The sequence below is a fragment of the Pyrus communis genome, chromosome 1 (assembly GCF_963583255.1).
Source record: "Pyrus communis chromosome 1, drPyrComm1.1, whole genome shotgun sequence".
NCBI lineage: Eukaryota > Viridiplantae > Streptophyta > Magnoliopsida > Rosales > Rosaceae > Pyrus > Pyrus communis.
Window position 1 is genome coordinate 19,407,348 of NC_084803.1, and position 21,438 is coordinate 19,428,785.

General features: G+C 38.3%; 1 protein-coding gene across 3 annotated transcripts; it reads right to left on the reverse strand.

Moving 5' to 3' along the window:
* Window positions 1–754: 754 nt before the first annotated feature.
* On the reverse strand, window positions 755–8,391 carry LOC137716371 (histone-lysine N-methyltransferase CLF-like). 3 transcript variants are annotated; one of them, XM_068455819.1, is made up of 17 exons: window positions 8,114–8,391; window positions 7,370–7,474; window positions 6,948–7,267; window positions 5,999–6,160; window positions 5,322–5,406; window positions 4,995–5,150; window positions 4,864–4,911; window positions 4,716–4,787; window positions 3,911–4,620; window positions 3,270–3,405; window positions 2,933–3,156; window positions 2,601–2,732; window positions 1,808–1,898; window positions 1,582–1,629; window positions 1,376–1,504; window positions 1,214–1,291; window positions 755–1,121 (listed from the first exon to the last, which is right to left on the reverse strand). In XM_068455819.1, the coding sequence occupies exons 1-17, from the start codon at window positions 8,174–8,176 to the stop codon at window positions 930–932; spliced, it is 2,751 nt and encodes a 916-aa protein (XP_068311920.1). In that variant the 5' UTR covers window positions 8,177–8,391; the 3' UTR covers window positions 755–929. The 3 variants fall into 3 exon arrangements, with proteins under 3 accessions (XP_068311920.1, XP_068311927.1, XP_068311935.1); XM_068455826.1 differs by having other exon boundaries at window positions 8,075–8,203; XM_068455834.1 differs by lacking the exons at window positions 7,370–7,474; window positions 8,114–8,391 and having other exon boundaries at window positions 6,932–7,089.
* Between the last annotated feature and the right edge of the window lie 13,047 nt (window positions 8,392–21,438).

Below are 21,438 nucleotides of genomic sequence, written 5' to 3' on the forward strand. Positions count from 1 at the left end.
TTTCTAATAAGAAACATACTTCTAACTTCAATAATGTAATGTGGTTAGCTTGGTTTGTTAAGAAATGCGTCTTGGTTGTTGTTTCATACAAGTTTTGGGCAGAGCCGGTTTGGCAACGCAACGCTATATCTTTCTAAGAATGATACTTTGATTTTAATTAGTTTGTAACTTAGTTGATTAATAGCGTTTGCACGTGCATTCGAGGTCTCATGTTCAATCCCTTCTTCTCCGTAATTTCAAAGAATTGTAGTGCAGATTGTGCTATGGTTTGTCATTAAGAAAAATAAGGATATTTAATATAATCTAAACTACAAAAAAGAGATTCAAACTCTTTTATTAAACGATATTTTCCAAATTATAGAGATAAAAATTCAAAGCTGGGTATATAGGGAAATCATACTCACTCTTAAGTCTCTAACCCCATGTGGTTGTGTTTATGTGTGCTATTTGACATCACTTTTAAAATAAGTAAAATTTTTTGCATATAACCAAATCGCTTACTGAATTATATAAGACTCTTTTTAGAATTCCTTTCGAAATGACTAAAAGTGTTTTCTAACTATAAAAAAAAGCTTTTGACCGCATTGGACAGAAAAGTAAAAGTACTTGGTCGGAGAAGCACATTTTGGAAAAGCTCGTGCAGGATTATTTCTCAAGAAGCCACTGCCAAGTATTTTATTAAGAAGCACTTCGATTTTCAGTGGAATTTTCAAACATGTTTCTAGTAAAATAAAATTGGCTTTTGGAATAAACATGAATTGTTAGAAAATATTAATCAGTGTCTGTTTTGAGAAGGCAATGGCCTCTCTCTCCAACAAAATGACGAAGAATACATCTCTGTGGTCAATGAGAACGATGCATCTTCTCTAACTCTAAAAGAATGGCCAAAGAAAGAATCGTAAATCTAAAGATTCAAATTAATCTTCGGGTTAAGCAAGCTTCTTTGCACGACCACTTGAAGGAGCACCGTCGTCCTTTTTTGACCCCGATGCCTCGGGCTTCCGAGCCCAAGCGGGAGCTCTGTCCGGCTCATAGCGATAATCATAGAAAAGTTCCTCTCCTGCAGCAATTCGTTCCTTGGCAAATATGCCCACCCTGTGATCTCCGGCGACCATAATGACCTGCCATGGAAGGGTTTACTGTTGAATCCAAAATGTTTTCAAAGGGTAAAAAATAACGAAAAAAGGATGTCAAAAGGGTTAAGGGTATATACCTTCGCATAGCAATTTGGATCTGGAGAGTGGTTGGCAAACTTCAGTTTGTCACCCTTCCGATACGCATCAAGGACAAACTGTACAAAACAAATGCTTATTCACGGCAGTATAAGATAAGAGGTTAGATATGACATGGAATTCCAAGGTGTTGATATACATGCCTGATCGTTCAGATTAAAGAGAAATGATGAATTTTCACGGTCATATATTTTTCCACGCTTATCTGCTTCGCGATGTGAGATCAACTCCCCAGTATACTCACCAAGGTATTCATGTTTGGCGACACTATTCTGGAGGGTGGCAAGGAAAATTAGCTAGAAGCATAAGGAGAAACGATCACCAGACATCATAAAAAATTTGGACATACCTTTAAGAAAGCACCCCAGCCAGATACGTCAGACCTTCCAAGTAAGACCTGAACATAAATGAGGATACAAGCAGTCATTACTAGAAGACTTCATATTAGGACGCTAGCTTCCGACAACTTTACCAACTCGTCAAGTAAATTTTTAGCATAAACGCTACCTTTTGACCATGCATCTACAGAAGGAAGGAATAAGAAGAAATGAAACGGTAAAGTGAAGTGTAGTTACCCTTTGTTGTTGTTTCAGAAGAAGCTTCATATTTCTACACTCATAATTGTCACCTCTTTGGCTTGGAACCCCAAGGGTACCATCTCCACAACTGCAAAATGAAATTTGACAGCCCCTTACTGTTGAAAGTTGACCAGAGTGAAAAAGCAGCAAACATTTATATTTATACAAGTAAAACACAAACTTCAAACTTATTTTCCCGAAAAACAAAAGGTATGAATACCCTTATTTCTAAGTCAGATAGCACCTACTGCTCCCACCTTCATATATTCCATATACATCAGCCTTAACAAACTATATTTTCCACACCCTATGTACACTTATAACATAACATGCAAACGGCTTATTTTGCCAAGCCATTCTGACTTAATAAAATTTCAACCCATTTCATCATACTACAAATGTCAAAAACTAATTCATACAGTAGAGAATGAGCATTCATCAGGCAATCACCAGATTGTGGAATATACAATCTTTAAGTGATTAATTAAATTTGCAATCACTTAATTGCGACTGCCCGATTGAAAATGTGAAAATGGTGTAGATATACAAACCCATAGCTTAGGCACAGAAAATTAAAATGTGTTACTAATTTAGACAGAAAATGAAAAATGGCTAAGTTGAGTGTGCTCAACTCTAAAAGTTAATATAGGATAAATCCAATCACAATGAAGCCTGAACTGTCTGAAGCACATTGAGAATGCCATACAACGTAGTCTAAACCTGTTACAAAGTGATATGAAAAGATTTTCCACCAAAGAAAAAGAAAACATAGTAACAGTTATGAGCTCACCTAACCCAGCAATTCCGACAAACATCTGGATCGCATTCCCTGTCTGCAGCAAAACAAGGACACTGACGGCTTCGGCATTGACTTTTAGCACAATGACAACCTCTAAATCTATTCTTGCAAGTCTTTGGACACCTAGACAATTAAGTTGTGTTTTGAATTATCATTGGAAAAGCCAAAAAACTCGATGGACATTAACTAAAGAAACAATTAAAATCTATGAACTAATTGGCCAAATTGATGAGGTCAGCTGCAGATCAAGAGAAAATTAAACAAAAGACGTTGAGGTATCCATTCTTTTTCAGAAATATAATTATCAGAAAATAGAAGCTCACCCACAGTACTTCTCGCAACAAGTCCCATTTTGTAGACAAGAACACTGCTTTCCACAAGCTGTTTGGCAAGTACATGGATTATACTGCCTGCAAGGCTGATCTTTTCTCTCAGTAATTCGTTTCCGGATTGAGTGGTAAGCAGCAGATTTCCAAGTATACTTCAAACGACGAACTCTACCCCTTCTACGTAAAAATTTTGATCTCCTTCTTGCTTCATTATTACCCTAAAGTTTGTTTCAATTTAGACAAAATATAATCACTTGTTAGGGCAGGGAGGGTCCTGTCATAACCATATAAGCCTATATAAAATATACACTATAAATCCATTAAAGTCAACCTTGGAATACCCTTCAACAAGGGAGTTTGCAGCATCACCTGCTTGGCAGGACATCTTACTCTCTGAGTAATTCATATACTGAAAAACCTCCCAACACGTTTTCATACCATTTAAAAGGTTCCTTGCTATTAAGCAGCTGTGATAAGAAACCCATTATAAGATGGAAACAGAATTAAGTACCTTAAGTAATTAATAAATCCAAAAGGATATCCAGACATATAGATGCAGTGCAAATCAAGTATTTAAAAGGAAACTCTCTACCACTGGCACAGTTGCACCTCATATTTCAAGAATGGATATTCTTAACCAAATTATAAAAGTACAGAAAAACTTACAAAATACTGTATCCACCTTAGGAACTTCCCAAGACGGTACAATAGATTGATTACAAAACTATAGGATGCTCTACATTACAAAGTCGAGACATAGCCATGTCAAAACAAAAAATTATGGCATATACACGTGAACTCTTTTCTTTACTTTTTATTTTGGGGAGGGTGGTGGTATTGTGTGTGTGCGGCTGCTCTTTTTGCAGATAATTTTACATGTATCTAAATAATACCCAACATCACTACTAATAGATAATTACATACAGAACAGGAAAGAAAATCAACTAGAGAAAACACATTACATCCACTGACCTGTTGCTGCCAAATATCTCTATGCCTTTCTCAAAAAGGCCCTTCTCAATAGTTTTCCATGTTTTATCATCACTTAATTCTTGTTTATATATGTTTTCATCAACACATTCTTCTCTCCTCAAAATGTCATCACTACTTGTAGCAGGTGGATCAGCAATCATCTCATCCGGTGCACCATCAGGAGATTCACCCTGAACAACTTTGTTGCTGCCCTTAGCAGGTGATTCCCGCCTCCTAAACCCTCCACTGGTAGAAGATTTCAGATTCTTTTGTGAAGAAGAACTAGTGTCTTCATTATCCTTGCATGAATTAGATCTAAGCTTCATATCACTTGAACAGAGACCAGCATTGACAATGGAATCGGAATCAGAAATCACCATTTTCTTCTGCCTCTTCTGCATGCAAACTAGAACACGCTCTGCAACTCTCTTGCTATTCCTCTTACGAATTCCACTTTTTCCTGCTAGCTTAGTCTTTGTGGGTGATTGATGATGGTTATCACTATCCTGCCTGGATCCATTCTCTGAATCACTGCTTTCTGAGATGTTTTTTGCATTAGATGAAGCACTTTCACTTTGCCCGGACTTTGCCTTCTTTCTAGAAGATTTCTTTCTCGTTGATATTTGAGCACTAGCACCATCCAATGATGTGACCTTTTTTTCTTCAAGATCACCAGAGCTCACTCTAGCAATTCTTTCAGACTTCAGTACCTAAAATGAGACAATTTGAAACCACAAAATCACTTTTTGCCAATTCTTTACAAAATTCCCAGCTACACAGCACAGATCACATTCATGACACATACTGATCTATAGCAATTCGGACCGCATGATACTTTTTCGTCATCTGGGGGACTCCACGGAGGTTGTTTCTCAACCTGACAATTTTTTTTTATCAGCGTAGGATATAAAAGTCTGGTGTCACAGTCAGACAGCTATTAAAAAATTACTTACAGGAAAGACAAGATCCTGTGAACATCCATGTAATCTGCAATCAAATACCTGCCAAAACGAACAATAGTGGAACAGAGTTAGAAAAGATAACCCAACAAACATACAAGTAAAATTAGAAAAAGAACACTTACTAGGCAGCGACGACAAAATAGGTTGTCAAATGAATCCAGAGCTGCATCCAGATCTTTATCAATAAAAGAATTCCCAATTTGTGAAATGTCTTCAGTATCCCTGTTCTTACAACCCCCCAAAGCCTCCTCTTCCTTTATGAGAGCATCATATCTTGCCTGTATAAGACGTTTGATGGAGTTTCATATCTCTGTAAAGCCAGCACAAAGCAAATGGGAAACGGCTGGACCAAAGCTTACACTGACTGGTTTTTATCATGTTATACATTGGACAGAAGCATGGCAGAATGGCAAGTATTCCTGCAAAATAGAAAAAAGAAACTACCATACCTTGACTTCAGATGGACTTCTAGAGAAACACTGTGCTAATGACTCCAGCAATGGATCAGGGAAGCCAACTTCTTTTATAGCCGAGCTGGTAAATTCAATGAAATGACCAGAGAACAATTACTTCACCTTTCTTATGGTGTATAAATACATACAATTTCAAAATTGAGATTCTCCGTATGTTTTAAGGGGGCAAAAAAAAAAATATCAAACTGAAATTATTATGTCAAGATGAGAACCTAGGTCTTGGACAAATATTATGGCAATAGAGGACTGAATATAAAGGTCAGTTTAGTTCACATTAATATATTTTCTGCATAATGAAAACAAAAATAAAATAATAATTTGATTAACTCAACTGTACCCAGTACAAAACTGGACTTTTGTTTCTCCCTTCCCTGTTGTATATTCAAAATTGACCAAGCTATTATAAAACCGTGTCCATCCCAGAAATGAGAGAGAGTGGCAGGTACTGACAAATTTAACTCTTCCACTAAAGCTAAGGACTATAACCATAAACTAGGTCAGGGAAAGCCACTTGAGATGGTATTATTGGCTAAGACAAAATATCTAAGATTAGATGTTGATGAGAACTTAGATATGTACCTATACTTTATTAGGCCTGCAACAAAAGGAAATAAATCATAGTTTATAACATTAGTTAACATGGTTATACCAACCGAAGTATAAAGTCTTCAGATTCAACAAAATCCCTTTTTTCCTCTTCTTCATCAGCTGCTTCCTCCTCACTATCACTACATATAAGAGCTTCACCTCCATTTTGATCATAATAAATTCTTCTTCGACCTACCACTGACTGATCTTCTGTCATTCTTTGGTTTCTGCAACAAATGTCAAACAAGACAAAACAATGATATCACTAACAGGAACAAATGAAATGAAACGGAAAAATAGGCAGCCAGATTATATGGCATGAGATTCACATTACTGAACAAAAATATAAACCAATAACTCAAAGAGGCCACATCCAACAAACAGTAGAAATCAGTAACTACTTGTTACCAAATTCAATTAATAGCGCAAGAAAAGATGACACAAAAGTCAAACGTGCAAATGATATATATTTGAAGCAGTAATTGATTGATGTTGATGATGCAATGATCTGTAAAAATTGCATGATCTAATTGGAAACAAGGGAGAACAAGAAGGAAAAGAGACCAATAAATACAATGAATCAATCTTATCTTGCAGCACTTATACCAAAAGGTTCAAGACATAGTAGTATATTTTTTCTCTTGTCAGGAGTATTTAATCTATTTCAACCAGTCAGTGTTATTCAATAAAATGTACATACAATATTTCCATTGTACCGAAAAAGAGAATGACGAATGAAACTGATTCCCATTGTACTGATTCCATTCTGTTTTCTATCTCTTTCCGTGAACATAGATTAAACTATACAAGATACTTGCAACTAGCTGACGCTTTGTAGAAGGACCTCAAATTTCATTAATAAACTTATAAATTGAATCTTTTTTGTGTTCCAGAATGTAAAAAAATTCCACTTCACACAAGCGAACAAGGACATGGAGTGATATGCAACACAAGAATATAATTCAAGTTGAAGTATATGGGTCATCAAAAGTATAGACCATGTGCAGGCTGAACCTGTCCAAAAATATCCATGTAGTATAAGGAGGTAGTCTTTTAACTTCCGGAAGCTTGATAGGACGAACAGAACTCTTGACTGCTACATTAGATTCAAGTAGAACTGCTGTGGACCCATGACCATCTTCTTGAGAGCTATCGTTGCTCCCATTGCTCAATTCAATTCCATTTTGCAAGGCAAATGCATCTTTTTGCCTCTTTGTCAATAGATCTAAACTTGTACCAGCATCAATTAACCTACTACTTGCTCTTTCCGTTGACAGTGCATACATGTTGTTGGTGACACCAGCCAACTTATGCCTGTTTTCCTCCATTCTTTTCTGCAATGAAAAAATACTTAGTATTATGAGACAAAAACGTAATATGGTCCTCTAGTTTTCTGTATCAATACAATAATTGCCATAAGATCTGCGAGGATGCACCTTTATAGAATTAGCCCGGTTAAAAACAACTTGCTTCTTTAGATTTTCTATGAGCAATGAAATCTCCTTCCGGGTTACATCCATGTTTTCTTGTGATCTTATCATCTGTAAAAGTAAAAGATAAGTTTAATCGAACAAAAAAACACAAAATTTTAAAATACCCAGACAAAAAAGTAGAAAATAATTAAGCAAGTAAAAGTCAGAGTGGAGTTGAATGAACACAAAATGAGGTGGTTCCAAGAGCGGGTAGCACTCTCTATCAACAATTTGAGCACAAAAAGCTATAACCAACCTTTCTATTGTAATAGCTTTTTAAAATGCAAGCTAAGCAGGAAAAATAAAACATAGGTCCAGAACCCTCAATCAGCGAAACAATTTTCACAATTTTATCTCTTCCTAAGTTGAAAGACATTCGTCAAAACTACATCGTAAATTATCCAAAACATAGATAGCATCATCAAATTGGCACTTTAAAATCTAAGCAAGCAGAAGTTAAACGAGCAATGCTGCTATATCTCTCTCCATATCAACCCACATTGGTAAAATTCATACATAAATGCCCTTATATTATATGCATACTGAATGTATATAAATATAAAAGAACAAATATATGTATATGTACAGGCACACACATTGACCAATTTAAACCCAACATAAGACCTTCCATGAATGACAAGAATTTAAGCTGAGTTTTCATTGATTTACATAGAGAAAGAGATCGAGAGAACAGCCGAAGAATTATACCGGCGGGTCGTCGTGAAGCTCCGATCTATTGGCAGAAGCGGAAGGCGAAGCCTTCGACGCCATTGTAGGCGGCGAAGCTGGGGGAGGTTAATCCGGCCGGAAACTCAATTTTGGTTCGTATCGGATCCGATTCGTACAGAGGCAGTCCTGTGACGAACTGCAAGGTAGGGTTTGGGAGAGAGGATTTTGGCGGGTCGGGCTTGAAACCCTAATCACGTCTCAATGTGGGAGGGGCCTACGGAGGATTTTTGGCCGTTTTAGAGGAGACGTATTTTTTTTTTCTTTTCTTTATAAAAACAAAACCATGAATGAGTGTATTCTTTTTTGTTGTGCTTTTTTTATAGGTTGGAAATTGTTATAAGCGTCTTTGGTAGTGTTTGTATTGTGTGTTTGTTTAAATGGTCAGCGTGAAATCGGAAGAAAAGTTGGATCGATGGGGGGAAAAGGTATAGTCATCGTCTATTTTGAATTGTCTGATGAGACACTAGCCCTTTGGCATGGAGAATTTTTTCAGTGAGTTGGAAACACGATCCGGTACAACAATTGTCATAATGTAATTGATTGAATTTTTTTTTTTTTCAAATGTTCAACCAAGTGTAATTGTAATATTACACTTGGTGTACCGAATTGTATTGCCGGCACATTGAAAAATCTCACCTTAACATGCACTCACATATGCTTCGACGATAATATGTTTGGACAAGGGATATGCAAGAAAATTTTTTAGGTTAAATGAACTAGAAATACACTTCAAAATATTAAATTGAGTCTTTTATCTATTGCTAAATTTATAGCTGATAATAATGTTGTCATTTATTTCTTTTTGAAGTTTTATCGTGCATAAATGTTTATTTATTTATTTATTTTCGAAGTACCATATAGCTTGGTTATATAGAGCAATGAAGCCAAAAAGGGATGATACCATGTAGAAACATAGAAGCATATAGTAGGGGAAATGATAACAAAGAGTGAGATTGGTGGAAATGGAAAGGGGACCATATCCCTTTCTTTTAATCCACTAAATCAGGGAATTCATGCCTTTGAAATTTGATTAAATGACTACAAACAAGGATCCAATTTAAAAGTTATAATAACTTCAGTCATTGGATTAAATTTCAACGACACGAATTTTCTAATTTGATGAATTAAGAGGAATGGGTCCGGAAAGGATTCCTTTCCGGTGGAAATGATCATTTTCCATTCATTATCATATACATATTTATACTACATTGACAACAAGAGTCCTACGTATTGTAGAGTTTTTTTTTGAAAATATTTGTCACCTTACAATATTAAAATTTGAATAAAACAATAACAAACTAATCTTTCATTTTTTTTTAACAAACGATATTATGTGCAAAGCGGAAGAGTGGCTAAGCCTCACAATGGATTAGCAATAATGTGGTTCAAATTCACTTTTGACGAGAATCGAACCTAAGACTTATTACTTATAAGTGATGAGTAATATTACAAGACCGTAGTACGTGACTTTCACTTAAGCATTGACTCGTTTAAGAACCACCTTACCGCCTCAGTCAGCGGGAAAAATGAGGCCTGAACCCTTCTAAAAAAATACCCTAAAAAGAAAAACATGCAAAATGATGGTCGTTAATTAAAAACAAAGTATAAAATTCATCATCGTAAAACCATTGTATAACACCATTGGATAACATGTGCCAGTGGGGTAGTATTTCCACTCTCATTTTCTCCTTCCATGCAACGAAAATCATTTTGCGACATTGAAATCATTCGATCACTCTACTACTACACTACATAGGGAAAGACAAAAAGTTAGACTCTCAAGTTGAGTTGTTTTAAGCAACAACTCGTTTGCTTGGACTCTAGAAATTACCAAGCACAATTGAAGATTACAATCAAAATTAAAAGCATAGGTTATGTGAGCATAGCTTGCATGAACTCTGCATCTCCTGCCATAGCTCGTATAGTCTCTGGCCAAAGGCAAAATTCAAAATTGATACTACCTTCTTCAGGCCCAGGAAACACCGTTAACTTCCTAACCTTTCTTTCTTGAGTTCTGCTTCTCACAGCAACCGGCCTTCCCCACCCAAAATCATTACCATACACATTGAACCGCGGCGAGCATCCTGTAAGTAAATCAAGAGTTGCTGGATCTCTTTGTGGATTTGAAAGAAACGTAGGATCTTTTACCCAATCCTCCATGTACTTCCTAGCTTTTATAGCCTTCAGCGAACCAATTTTTGTTTATTAGGAAGGCTGCCTACACTAGCCCATGTCGTTCTCGCTCCCCAATGTTAACTACATTGCAATGGTTGGGAATTGAAAGGAAAATCAAGAAGAAAGATGAAGACAAGAAAGATGAACACAAAGAGTTTTAGAGAGAGAGAGATTTAGAGAGAGAAATATGCTTTTGTATTAATTGATAGAATGAAGGTTACACAACTGTTTTTATAAGAAAAGCCTAACTAATCTAACCAACTTACTAACTGTATTGCTACCTTGTATACTTAATACTCCCCCTCAATCTCAACTAGGGAAACCCAATTTGAGATTGGAAGAACATCTACAATCATTGAACACAATGTTGAACCATTTGCAATCTTGCGATCCCACAGCAAAGTCTTATGAGCAACTCTATTAACACACCAAATTCCTTATCGAAAACCTTGGTCCTGCCTGCCACAGCCACTTACAAAGCAGCAACCTTATCTGCGAACTTATCAACCTAGGCTATGACTCCAACAATTGCATAAGAATCTTTTGACAACACATTGCTTTTGCCTTCAACCTGTCCATCATTGTTTAGCATCTCTTTGCTATTGACTCCAACTTCTCCAACATTGATTGACATCACTAAACTGCGCAATTTCATATTGGTTCTTTCCAAAGAATTTCAGCCCCTCAAACTGATTTCTACACCGCTGTAGCTATTATTTTCTTCACGATAAGGTTTCCAATATTTCACAATCAACATTCCTAGAAGACCTTCAATTTTCACAGATTCCACTGTATTTTCAGACATTTTGATTACTCTGACCAAATCCTTCTTCGTTCACAATCGAGAATGATCAAACAACAAGGTTTATAATCACATAAATCAAGAAACACAACCTTCTTCGGTAATCGGCCTTCAATGAAGAAAGGGAACAAGAACTGCACTCCGGCAATCGGCCTTAATGGAGTTGCACACAATAACAACAAACAAAACTTTTCAAGAACGTTACTCCGGTTATCGGCCTTTAAGGAGTAACACACAATATCTGAGACATAACTTTTCACTCTAGCTATCGGCCTTATTGAGGAAACAAATTGCATTCAACACACTCTTGGCAATCGACCTTTTTCGAGTGCATAAATCTCGAACAACCAAGAACTAATCACGCAACAGAAAGGAATGGCTATTGGCCTTTGTATTCTTTCAATAATCTCGCAGAAAATGGCTATCGGCCTTAACAGATAAATTTCCATACAAGAAACCTTATCGAAGAAAACAAATTTTTACTGTGGCATTTAAGCAAACAGATAGAGTGCAGAATTTAGTAGCAAAGCCTGAGACTTGAGCTTCCAAGCTTGGCATTTCGTCAAACACTTGGGCTGAACATAGGTCCAAACGTTCTTCTATACCAGAGAACAGAGCACAAATCAAAATCGCAGAAAATAGAATTCAGAAAGCTGCACCACCAAGATGAATGAAGAAGCAGATAATCAATAGTGCAAAGAAAGCAAACTCTGTTCTCAGTCACATCTTGTTTTCAAGCACCAAGAAATCAAAAGACCGACGGTGGAGCGAAACCTTTCAACTTTGGCCAATGAGACCAGAGAAGTTCTCAAATAAATGGCCAAAAACATGTATAGTCTGAGCACACAAACATTGCAGCATGTATGTTGCCACACTTCGCAGATGTCACATGCCACCATCCTCTGATTATTTGAGCTTGATTCTATAATCTCGAACCATGATTGCGGAGGTTCTCTCACAACCCAATGGTGTCAAGCAGTTGAGAATCCGACCCCTACAACTCCGGCTTTGACCAAATCCTTGACGTCACCGACAACCTACTCGCCGCCAACCGCCAAAACCCACCTGACTGGTACACCGTTCTTCAAATATCTCGACCTAGATCCGCAAACCCAAGTCTCATCCGGACCCAGTTTGAGAAACTAAGGACCCAGTTCGCAAACCCAGCAAGAACCCGAAAAAAAATCAAAATCAATGGTGTGAGCCTGGTGGCTCTGATACTATGTTAACTACATTGCAATGGTTGGGAATTGAAAGGAAAATCAAGAAGAAATATGAAGAGAAGAAGGATGAACACAGAGAGTTTTAGAGAGAAAGAGATTTAGAGAGAAATATGCTTTTGTATTAATTGATAGAATGAAGGTTACACAACTGTTTTTATAAGAGAAAACCTAATTACTCTAACCAACTTACTAACTGTATTGCTACCTTGTATACTTAATACCCAGCGGTGCACTTCACAATAAGGCCCAGAGCCCCATTCCCGATGTACTCTTTTGGCAATGGTGGCTCCATTCTTTGTCGCACTCCCACTGCAATCCGATATCTAACTTCTTGATCTGGGTTCAGATTTCTGGCACGCGTTACCGCTCGCCAAAGATGAGCCATGTGTGCTTGAAGGGATGAAATTGTGTTATTGTCGGTGGTGCCCATCTCAACATTAGCCTTGGACTTGAGCTCTACCACTTTCTCTTTACGAAAATGAAATACTACCCGTTGTGAAGAATTCGGAGACGACAATCCATGTCCAATTAGAGGCTTCTTGGTCATGATTTCTTGAATGTTGGTCTATACTGCAACCAATAAAGATGCCGTCAACAACTTTAGTGACTTGTACTGCAAGCAATGGTTTTGTAATACCCTTGTAGTTCCAAGCATCCATCATACAAAAGAGGTGGTTGACAATGTCATCTGCAAAATAAACGGAATCAAGGATATCCTCCACTTTGACACCATCGGCAGCTGCATGGACAAACTCAGCTTCGTTGCCATTACAATCGATGAAGAAAGAACAGGTGTTGTCGTTATCATTTTTAGTCAGGGCAAGCCGACCAGTGAGCGGGTAGAAATTAAAGGTACGGGAAAGTGTGGATTTTAGAGTGGTCTATCAAGCTGCTGCTCTCTTCCGTCTCTGCTGATTTCTTGAAGAGCAACCCCCTTTTGAATGTAATCGACCTAGATCAAGCGCAGATCCCAAGGAGTTAACTCGATTGATCTGTGATTTAACTCATCATCGTCGTCATTAGTTGGTTGAATGGTGCTGGTAGAGATGTGCCGAATCGAAGTCATTTCAATTGATTGCAGCTAACAACGTTGAAAGGTGATGGTTATAGAATGTGGTGATATAGTACAGTGGATTTGTAAATTAATAGTGCTCACCTACCATTGATTTTGTTATCTGGAGGCGAAAGATATGAGACCAATAACCAAATCTTTTATCTACTTTTTAAAATGGAAGATAGATCAACGATATAAGCATGGAGGACTTTTTAATCCTAACGTATAATGGAAGATTTGATTTGTACACTAATATTTCTCACCTACCATTCATTTTGTTGTGAGGAGGCGAAAGATATGAGACCAATAATTTAATAATAAGTAATTCAAAGGTTAATAGTTAGTACTGGTTATGTCTAAAGCTTATGTCTTGTTCAGAAACAGAGAGGAAATTCCATTACTAAAAGTGTTTAAGCTCTCACAATCTAAATTCCAAATATACCCATATGACTTTCGCACACAAATGAGAAGCAACTCGTAACTAGAAGAGCCAACAATAACATAGGAATAAAAATTTACAGAACTTTTCTGTTTACTCCCTAACACATCACTAACACACCAAATACAAGAGTAAATGACAGAGGAGAACTAATGGGCAGTGCCCTCCAAGCCAAAAGAGAGGGATGCATTGTGGAGCAAAAAACAACCGAGAAAAATATGGAGGCGACAGGTAGATTCTAGGATAAAAAAAGATAAAATTACCCTCGAGGCACACTAAAGCTTTTATGCGCAAGCATCTGACAATTATGGCTCAATTAAGGTCAAAAGTGATCAAAACAATTATTTATTCAAAACTTATTTCATCCATCATTTTCAAATCTTCTTCACAAGGTAACTCCCAAATTATTTTTTCCAAATTATATTAATTAGCTAATTGATTGTAATTAACACAAAAAAACACCAAATGTGGCTGGTCCCCATTCTCCTAATAGGGCCGGCCACACCCTTATAAATACCACCTCATTTTCTCCAAAAACCTAAGTTGAATCTCTTGCAAAATTCTCTAAATTCTCCAAACACTTTTCCCTCAAAATTCTAACTTTGACATCCGAGGTTCTTCGGCCAAAACCCCCCTCTATTCATTGTGGGCGCATGAGGCTCTTGGCCTTGACCTAAGGTGTTAATTGACTTTGCAGGTGCATTTTCATCCAAGAACTAGAAGGAAGAAATTTGCATTCACAAATTGGTGCTTTCATTGAGAGTTTGAATCACACACTCGTACAAGACTCTTGCATTCAAGGTTTTTCGTTTTCTTGTTCATTTGTAGATTTTTCATATGTTCTTATTCTTGGAATTTTTATTTCTAAAAATTCTTTGATAAAACGTAAAAGAAAAGTACTATGGCAAGAGATTCGGAAACCTCGACGAACAGAAATTCCAACGTTCAAGAACTAGGACCACGACGATCTACAAGGCCCAAGGCCACGACCCAAGCCGTGCCACTTCAAGCTTCAAGGGCTCAAGCCCTAGCCAAACCGATTCGAGCCACCCAAACCCAAGCCAAGCTGGCTCGAGCCGCCCAAACCTAACGCGAGCCCAATGCGTTGCCAAACTGAGCCCTAGCCTTGTACCCACATGCGCCACGTGTCGAGCAGCCCACTTCCGTGGCCCAGCCTGCTCCCGCGGCCTTCCAAGCAGTTCCCACCGGTATAAGACCGATTCAACTATTCCAGCTTCAGATATCTGGACCCACACTTGAACTGGGGGCATTTTCACCACATTTCTCTATGGATTTGGCATTTCCCACTCAAATCTTGTGCCCGGAGTCTACCATACTTCCACTGCTCAAGGAAACGAGTTCCTTCAAAGCTTTTCCAACCCAAATGGAGAACAACATTTGTCTCGACAAGTCATAGAGTTAACGAGTGCCCTTGCATAGCAGACGACCATGGTGAATTAGCTCTTGTAGCGCACCGAGATGTAACGTGCCCCAGATGAGGTGTCCTGAAGTAAGATAAGGGCAGACGAAAAACTTCTCCAGCAGCGTCCCAACAAATAACTACTCGACCAGCTATGAATCGAGCGTTCAGGCAGCCTACACTCCTGATTGGGCCCCCAAGATAGTGTATACTCCCGTCTTAGCGTATGAAGGAGCATGCACTCACAACTAGGCCCATTGACGAGCATACATTCACGGTTGGGACCACATTCTGATAATCAACATGGACAACCTTCCAGGTGAAATGTTCATTTGTGGCTAGGCTTGCAAGGAACATCATCCACCTCACATCGGAGTAGGTATCACGACGGACGGAGATGAGTAGTCACTAAATCCAGCTCAAGTTCAACCGGTAGCCTGTAAGGGATTCTCTTGCCTGCTAGGAACGAAGAGGTAAATAGGCTCTTCAATGAGCGATTGCGCAATTTTCAATGCAACGAAGTCGCCGATGAAACACTATGATGAAACATAACCAACATAAGCAGGTCACCTTTCACGGACGAGATCGAGTAGACGGAACCTTTACGTAAGTTCAGCATGTCGTACTTCGCATCTTTCAAAGGAGATAGAGATCCGGAGAGACATTTGAAACACTACCGAAGCATGATGGTCCTTTATCGAAACAACGATGCCCTTATGTGCAAGAGATTTGCCACCACTTTACAAGGAAAAGCGCAAGATGGGTTTCACACCATACCGCCATGACCAATCCGGAGTTTTGATGATATTTCCTTGGTTTTTACCAAAGAATACTTATCCTACTGCTCGATCAAAAAGAAGTCCGACCACTTGTTCAATGTGAAGAAGAATCCAAATGAGTCGTTTAACGACTACGTGAAGAGGTTCAAAGCAGAGAAGGTGAAGATAGTCGAATGTGACAACTCAATAGCAAGTGTAGCCTTCCAAAAAGGACTCGTAGTAGACCATCAGTTGTTTGGAGAATGGATCATGAAAGAAGACCTAACTCTGGTAGACTATTTTGCTTTGGCAGAGAAACATGCACTTTGGGACAAGGCTCAGCAAGTAGACAAGGCGCTCGAGCAGCCTCGAAAAGAGTCGACAGTGGCTTAAAAGAATGAGGATGAGAAGCAGTGCAACAAAAATAGGTAGGAGGCCAAGTGTAGGGACCGACCTGTGACCAAAGAAGGCCCGATGACTAAGAACTACTCTAAGTTCTTAATCCTTATCCACCAAATCCTTCGCGACTTCAAGAACAAGTCATAGTTCCAGTTGCCGAAACAATCAAAGAGAGATACTTCCAAGTTGGATTACACCAAGTACTGCGCATTCCACAGAGGTTCCAGTTACACAACTGATGACTGCTATACTTGGAAGAACTACCTAGAGAAACTCATGAAAGAAGGCAAAGTCGACAGATACTTGGACAAGTTAGCTGTGCAGCCTAGAAAGAATACAGACATCGATGAAGAACCGCTAACTAAGACGATTCGAATCAATGGCATCTTCACTGTATCAGAGCACTTGGGGGCCACTTGTTACACCTCACCCCCAATTTTAAAGGTAGTTTTGGGTTTTTTAATTAAAAATTGTTTTTTAGGGCCTTAATTGGTGAGCCTATGGGGCCTACCCCCTGATTTGTGTCCCCCGGCCTCTATCTCTCTTCTCTCTCAGTTATTTCTTCTCCCTCACTCTCCCTTATCTCTCATTCACGACTATCTCTGCAACCTCCTTCCCTAAGCACCTTACACATACACGTAAGCACTCATTCCTTCCGGCGAGCATCATCAACCACCATCTGGACCTCCCCGTCATGACCACGGACCACCAGGGTTGTCTTCCTTCTTCTTCTCTCATGGAACAGTGACACCATCACTGTTCAAAGTGTGGTCCGGCGAACCCTAACATAGGTGAGTTTCAAAAATACTCTAAAACTTCCCTTTGTGGTTCTCTTAAATCATTTCTGATCGTGTGTGTGGGTTTTGGACGTGAAAACTATGAAGAAACATATCGGGGAGACTTCCCCAGATTTTGACGAGGAACCTGTCTCTTTCGAGCTAATTTCCGGCTAAACCATGACGAGTTGGCCATCATGCAAGGTATAAATCATGAACTATCCTGATGAGTTGCACATAAAACATGACAACAAACAGTAATTTTTTACATTTCCTGGCTTCTTCAAGTTTTTTTTTTGCCTTATCTGTCTATGCTTGGTGGCTCTCGGTGAATGAGCTTCAAGATTTGCAGATGAACTATCCCCTATTTGTGATGCCCAATTCCAATGTTCATTACAAAAAGTAAGATGTAAAGCAAGGTTCTAAACTAAATTTGATGTTGTAAACTACAAAGGAGGGGATTAGGTTTTTACCTTAGATTTCCTTATCTTCTTTCTAGGTGTAGCTTTGACCGATGACGATGCTCTTTCTTGTGCTGATATGGATTCCTAGAACAAATTACAAAATCATTAAATGATTAAAGATTAAAGGATTAAATTAGAAAGTACAAAAACTATTACCTGTTTGTCCCTTGGAGGAAGATGTCGATGATGGGTCTTTGAATTATGACCTTGTTGCTTGCATATAGTACATTTCAAAGTGTCTTGCCCTTTCCTTCCAAGCATAAGTGGCTTTAGGACCTTCAGAATCATTTGGTGGGTTTGTGGGAGTTTGTTCACCATCTTTCTCCAATTCACCAGCTTCTTTGTTTCTCTTCTTCCTTGGTCTTCCAGGTTGCCTTGTATATATATACTGGAGGCAAGATTGATGGGTTTTCAATATCCTCACACAAAAACATACCATTCATTGGCATTATTAAGTTAGAATAAACTTCTAAGTACCATGCCTTTGAATAATAAACATCCACATAATCCTCAAGTTTTTCTCTCTTGAAATGATGTTAGCTATTACCTGGTTGTAAGGTATTCCCGTCAAGCCATACTTCTTACAAAACCATGTCTTCTCAACCAAGTCTACCACATATTGTTCCTTACCTCTAGAATCCACTTGAAATTTGGTATATCCTGACCATTGTGAAATACATCTGCCACTTAAGAGTTTGGCTTCCTCAAACTTCTTCTTAATCTTAGGGTAGAGATTTCATACTCTTCATCAACATAATGTGAATCATTTGCAGCATAGTCACAATAGACTTTTGCCTTAGCATTAGTATGACTGCATTTAAGGATTTACATATATTATTTAGCAACATGTCACATTTTGGATAGGTTTCAAAATGTGATGTGCTCCATGAGTTGCAGGCTTTTTCACTAGCCAATTGTAAGCCTTTTCATCCAGCTTCTTCACATCCTCCATTGCCTTTCTGAAGTGTGGAACCATTGTTGTTCTGGCAACTGCCCATAAAGCACCCTTCAAAGTTTTCCCCTTGAACAAATGCCTATAGTTTGTGTATAAATACCTCACACATGATCTGTGGTGGCAATTAGGGAGAACGTTTTGAAATGTTGGAATTAGCCCATTTTGTTTGTCACTGATAAATGTCTGCCCATTTTGGTTTACAATACCTACATCATCAGCCAAGAGTTCCAAGAATCAAATCCAAGCTGCCTTATTTTCCATTTCCACCACTGCATAAGCAATAACCCATGTCTTATCATTTGGATCAATGCCCACAACACAAGGCAACTGCCCTACATGTGGAAGCTTTAAGTGGCACCCATCTAAACTTATCAAAGGTCTGCACTTTGTCCGAAAACCTTCTTTGCATCTCTCAAGCAAATATATATTCTCTAAAACTTTTACCCATCCAACTTCAAATTCATAGTGCTTCCAGGGTTTCTTTGTACCTTACTTGACCAATCTCGAAACTACCAAGCACCGGTCAACGCTAAACCTTCAAGGACCCACTGAGGGGTTCATGCCAAGGACTCATACTGAAGCACAAGAGTTTCCCTCCAACCAAAAGGCCAATCACATCACGACACTTGTTAATGTCAGAATAAAGCTCCTAGAGTCCCACATCAATCGCATACTAAAGCCGAAGACTTTCCTCAATTATAAAAGAAGACCATTCTCCTACAATTAATTCATAATGCCATTATTATACTTAAACTTGTCATTAGAACCCATTCATGATGATTACGCTTGAACCTATATATTGTGCAAACCCTTCACTATTAATGAGAACTCCTTTACCCCGTGGACGTAGTCAAACTTAGGGTGAACCATGTACATCTTGTGTTTGCTTTCCTACCTTTATATCTTACATATTATCATAACTAGGTGATGAGAACAACCAAACAAAGGTCACAAACTTAACACTTTACGTTGTTCCAAAGTCCCACTGATTTTGTGCATCAACAAAGTTAATCATCGTTACTTCCTCAGCAAAATCCCACGATTTTATATATTGCTCTGCATGTTTGCTTTTAATATTCTTCAAAGCCTTATCCAGTGCCCCTTCATCCTTGTATGCCCATGATTCCACTTGGATTCCATAGTGACTAAAAGAGAATCCACATGTGATATGGGATTGAGCTTTATCTGATCCAAGAACAAATCTATGAGTAAAGGAGGAGTCAAGTTCTTATTCATCCAAGTCCTCGCACATATGTGGTGATGAAAGATTATCTTAATTTAGATGTTGTTTAATCTATGCATCTAGCCATCAACACACATCCAAGGGTGGTCTTTTGTACACTTAGAGTAATCTTCAACTTCTCATTCCTAGGAAAGTGACTTTCCTCGTATCCTTTCACTAAGGAGTACATGATGACAGCTCTCTTGAATTGCACACTATCTTTGAAAATAAGCCTTAGAGTAAGATATGGATTCTTCATGTTTGTTTTCTCATTAAACTCTGGATAATGCTCTCTTTTTTGCTCTCTTCCCCATCTTCAGAGTGTACACTTTCTAGGTCATCAGAATTATAATATGATTCATGAACCAGATTCACTCCCCATTTCAAGCTTCTTCTTCTTGTCTTAATTTAGATGTTATTTAGTACTATGGATTTGTTTAAGATGGAGGATAGATCAATGAGATAAGTGTTGAAATGTTAAATTTCTCTTGTTTTACTTTAAGATATTTTGCTACTTATGTGGATTATTGTGTGTCTAAGGAGTGACAACACAATTTCTCTTTGTGGTGAGAGCTTTTCTCTCAAATTGAGAGTTATTCTCACTTCCTATGTGAGGCGTTCAAACCACAGAAAATCCAGTGGCACTGGCCCTAGCTTTGGCTGGGGTCGGTTATCGTTTCCTTCTTACTTTCTTTCTCTTTTGTTTTCCTTGATTCCACTACTTTGTATTCCAAATTTATACTTCAATCTATTATATTCCTTTATCCCCATGGTATTACTTTTCCTGACTTTTCCTTGCTTCAATCTTCAGCTATGCATCATTTTGAGATTGTGCGTAGAGTTCTGGTGTATCCACCGGCTTTGGTGTTTCCAACACCACCACTTTCTCTTTGCTATTTGTAGGTTTTGGCAGTGTCGTTCGTGGGTTTCCACGAACTTCATACTGATAGCTGGCTTATCTCGCTTAGTTGCCAGCTATCTCTAGTTTATGGATGTGCTCAGGTAGCAAATCAGGTTTGGAAGTGGCGTCTGTTAAAGCGGTGCTCGTTAGAGGAGATGGAATCAGATGGATTGGCTGGTTCTGGAAGGGTGGAGAAAGTTGTGGATGGTGTCGAAGCTTCTGCTTTGAGAGACGTGATGTTAAGTTTGGGCTTCAATGTCTTTTGGGCTCATTTTGTGTTTTCTAATGTTTTAGGCCCACTTTTGTTTCTTGATATATAGTTTTTGAGCCTCTGAACTGCTATATGTTTGTTGTTGGTGCTTAATAAAATATCCTTATACCAAAAATAAAAAAATCCAAAGACTAATGGAAAGTTGCTTTAACCCAAAGAACGAACAATAACATAAGGGAAATTTATAGAACTCTTCTTGTTACTCACTAACACGGAGTAGGATTCTCTGCCTCCTATTACCATCATCTTCCCTTCCCTCCTCTCATACTTTTCTTTTTGTCTTTTTCTCTTTATAAAAAATTCAAAACAAGATGCTGACGTAGTTTAATCGTAACCGTTTAAATAAGAGAGGAGGGAAAGTAGTGTTGGCATGGTCGTTTATCGCTGGTTCTCCCATTTACTTATGCACTGGTTCGACTCCCGACATGCTCGTATTTATGCCACT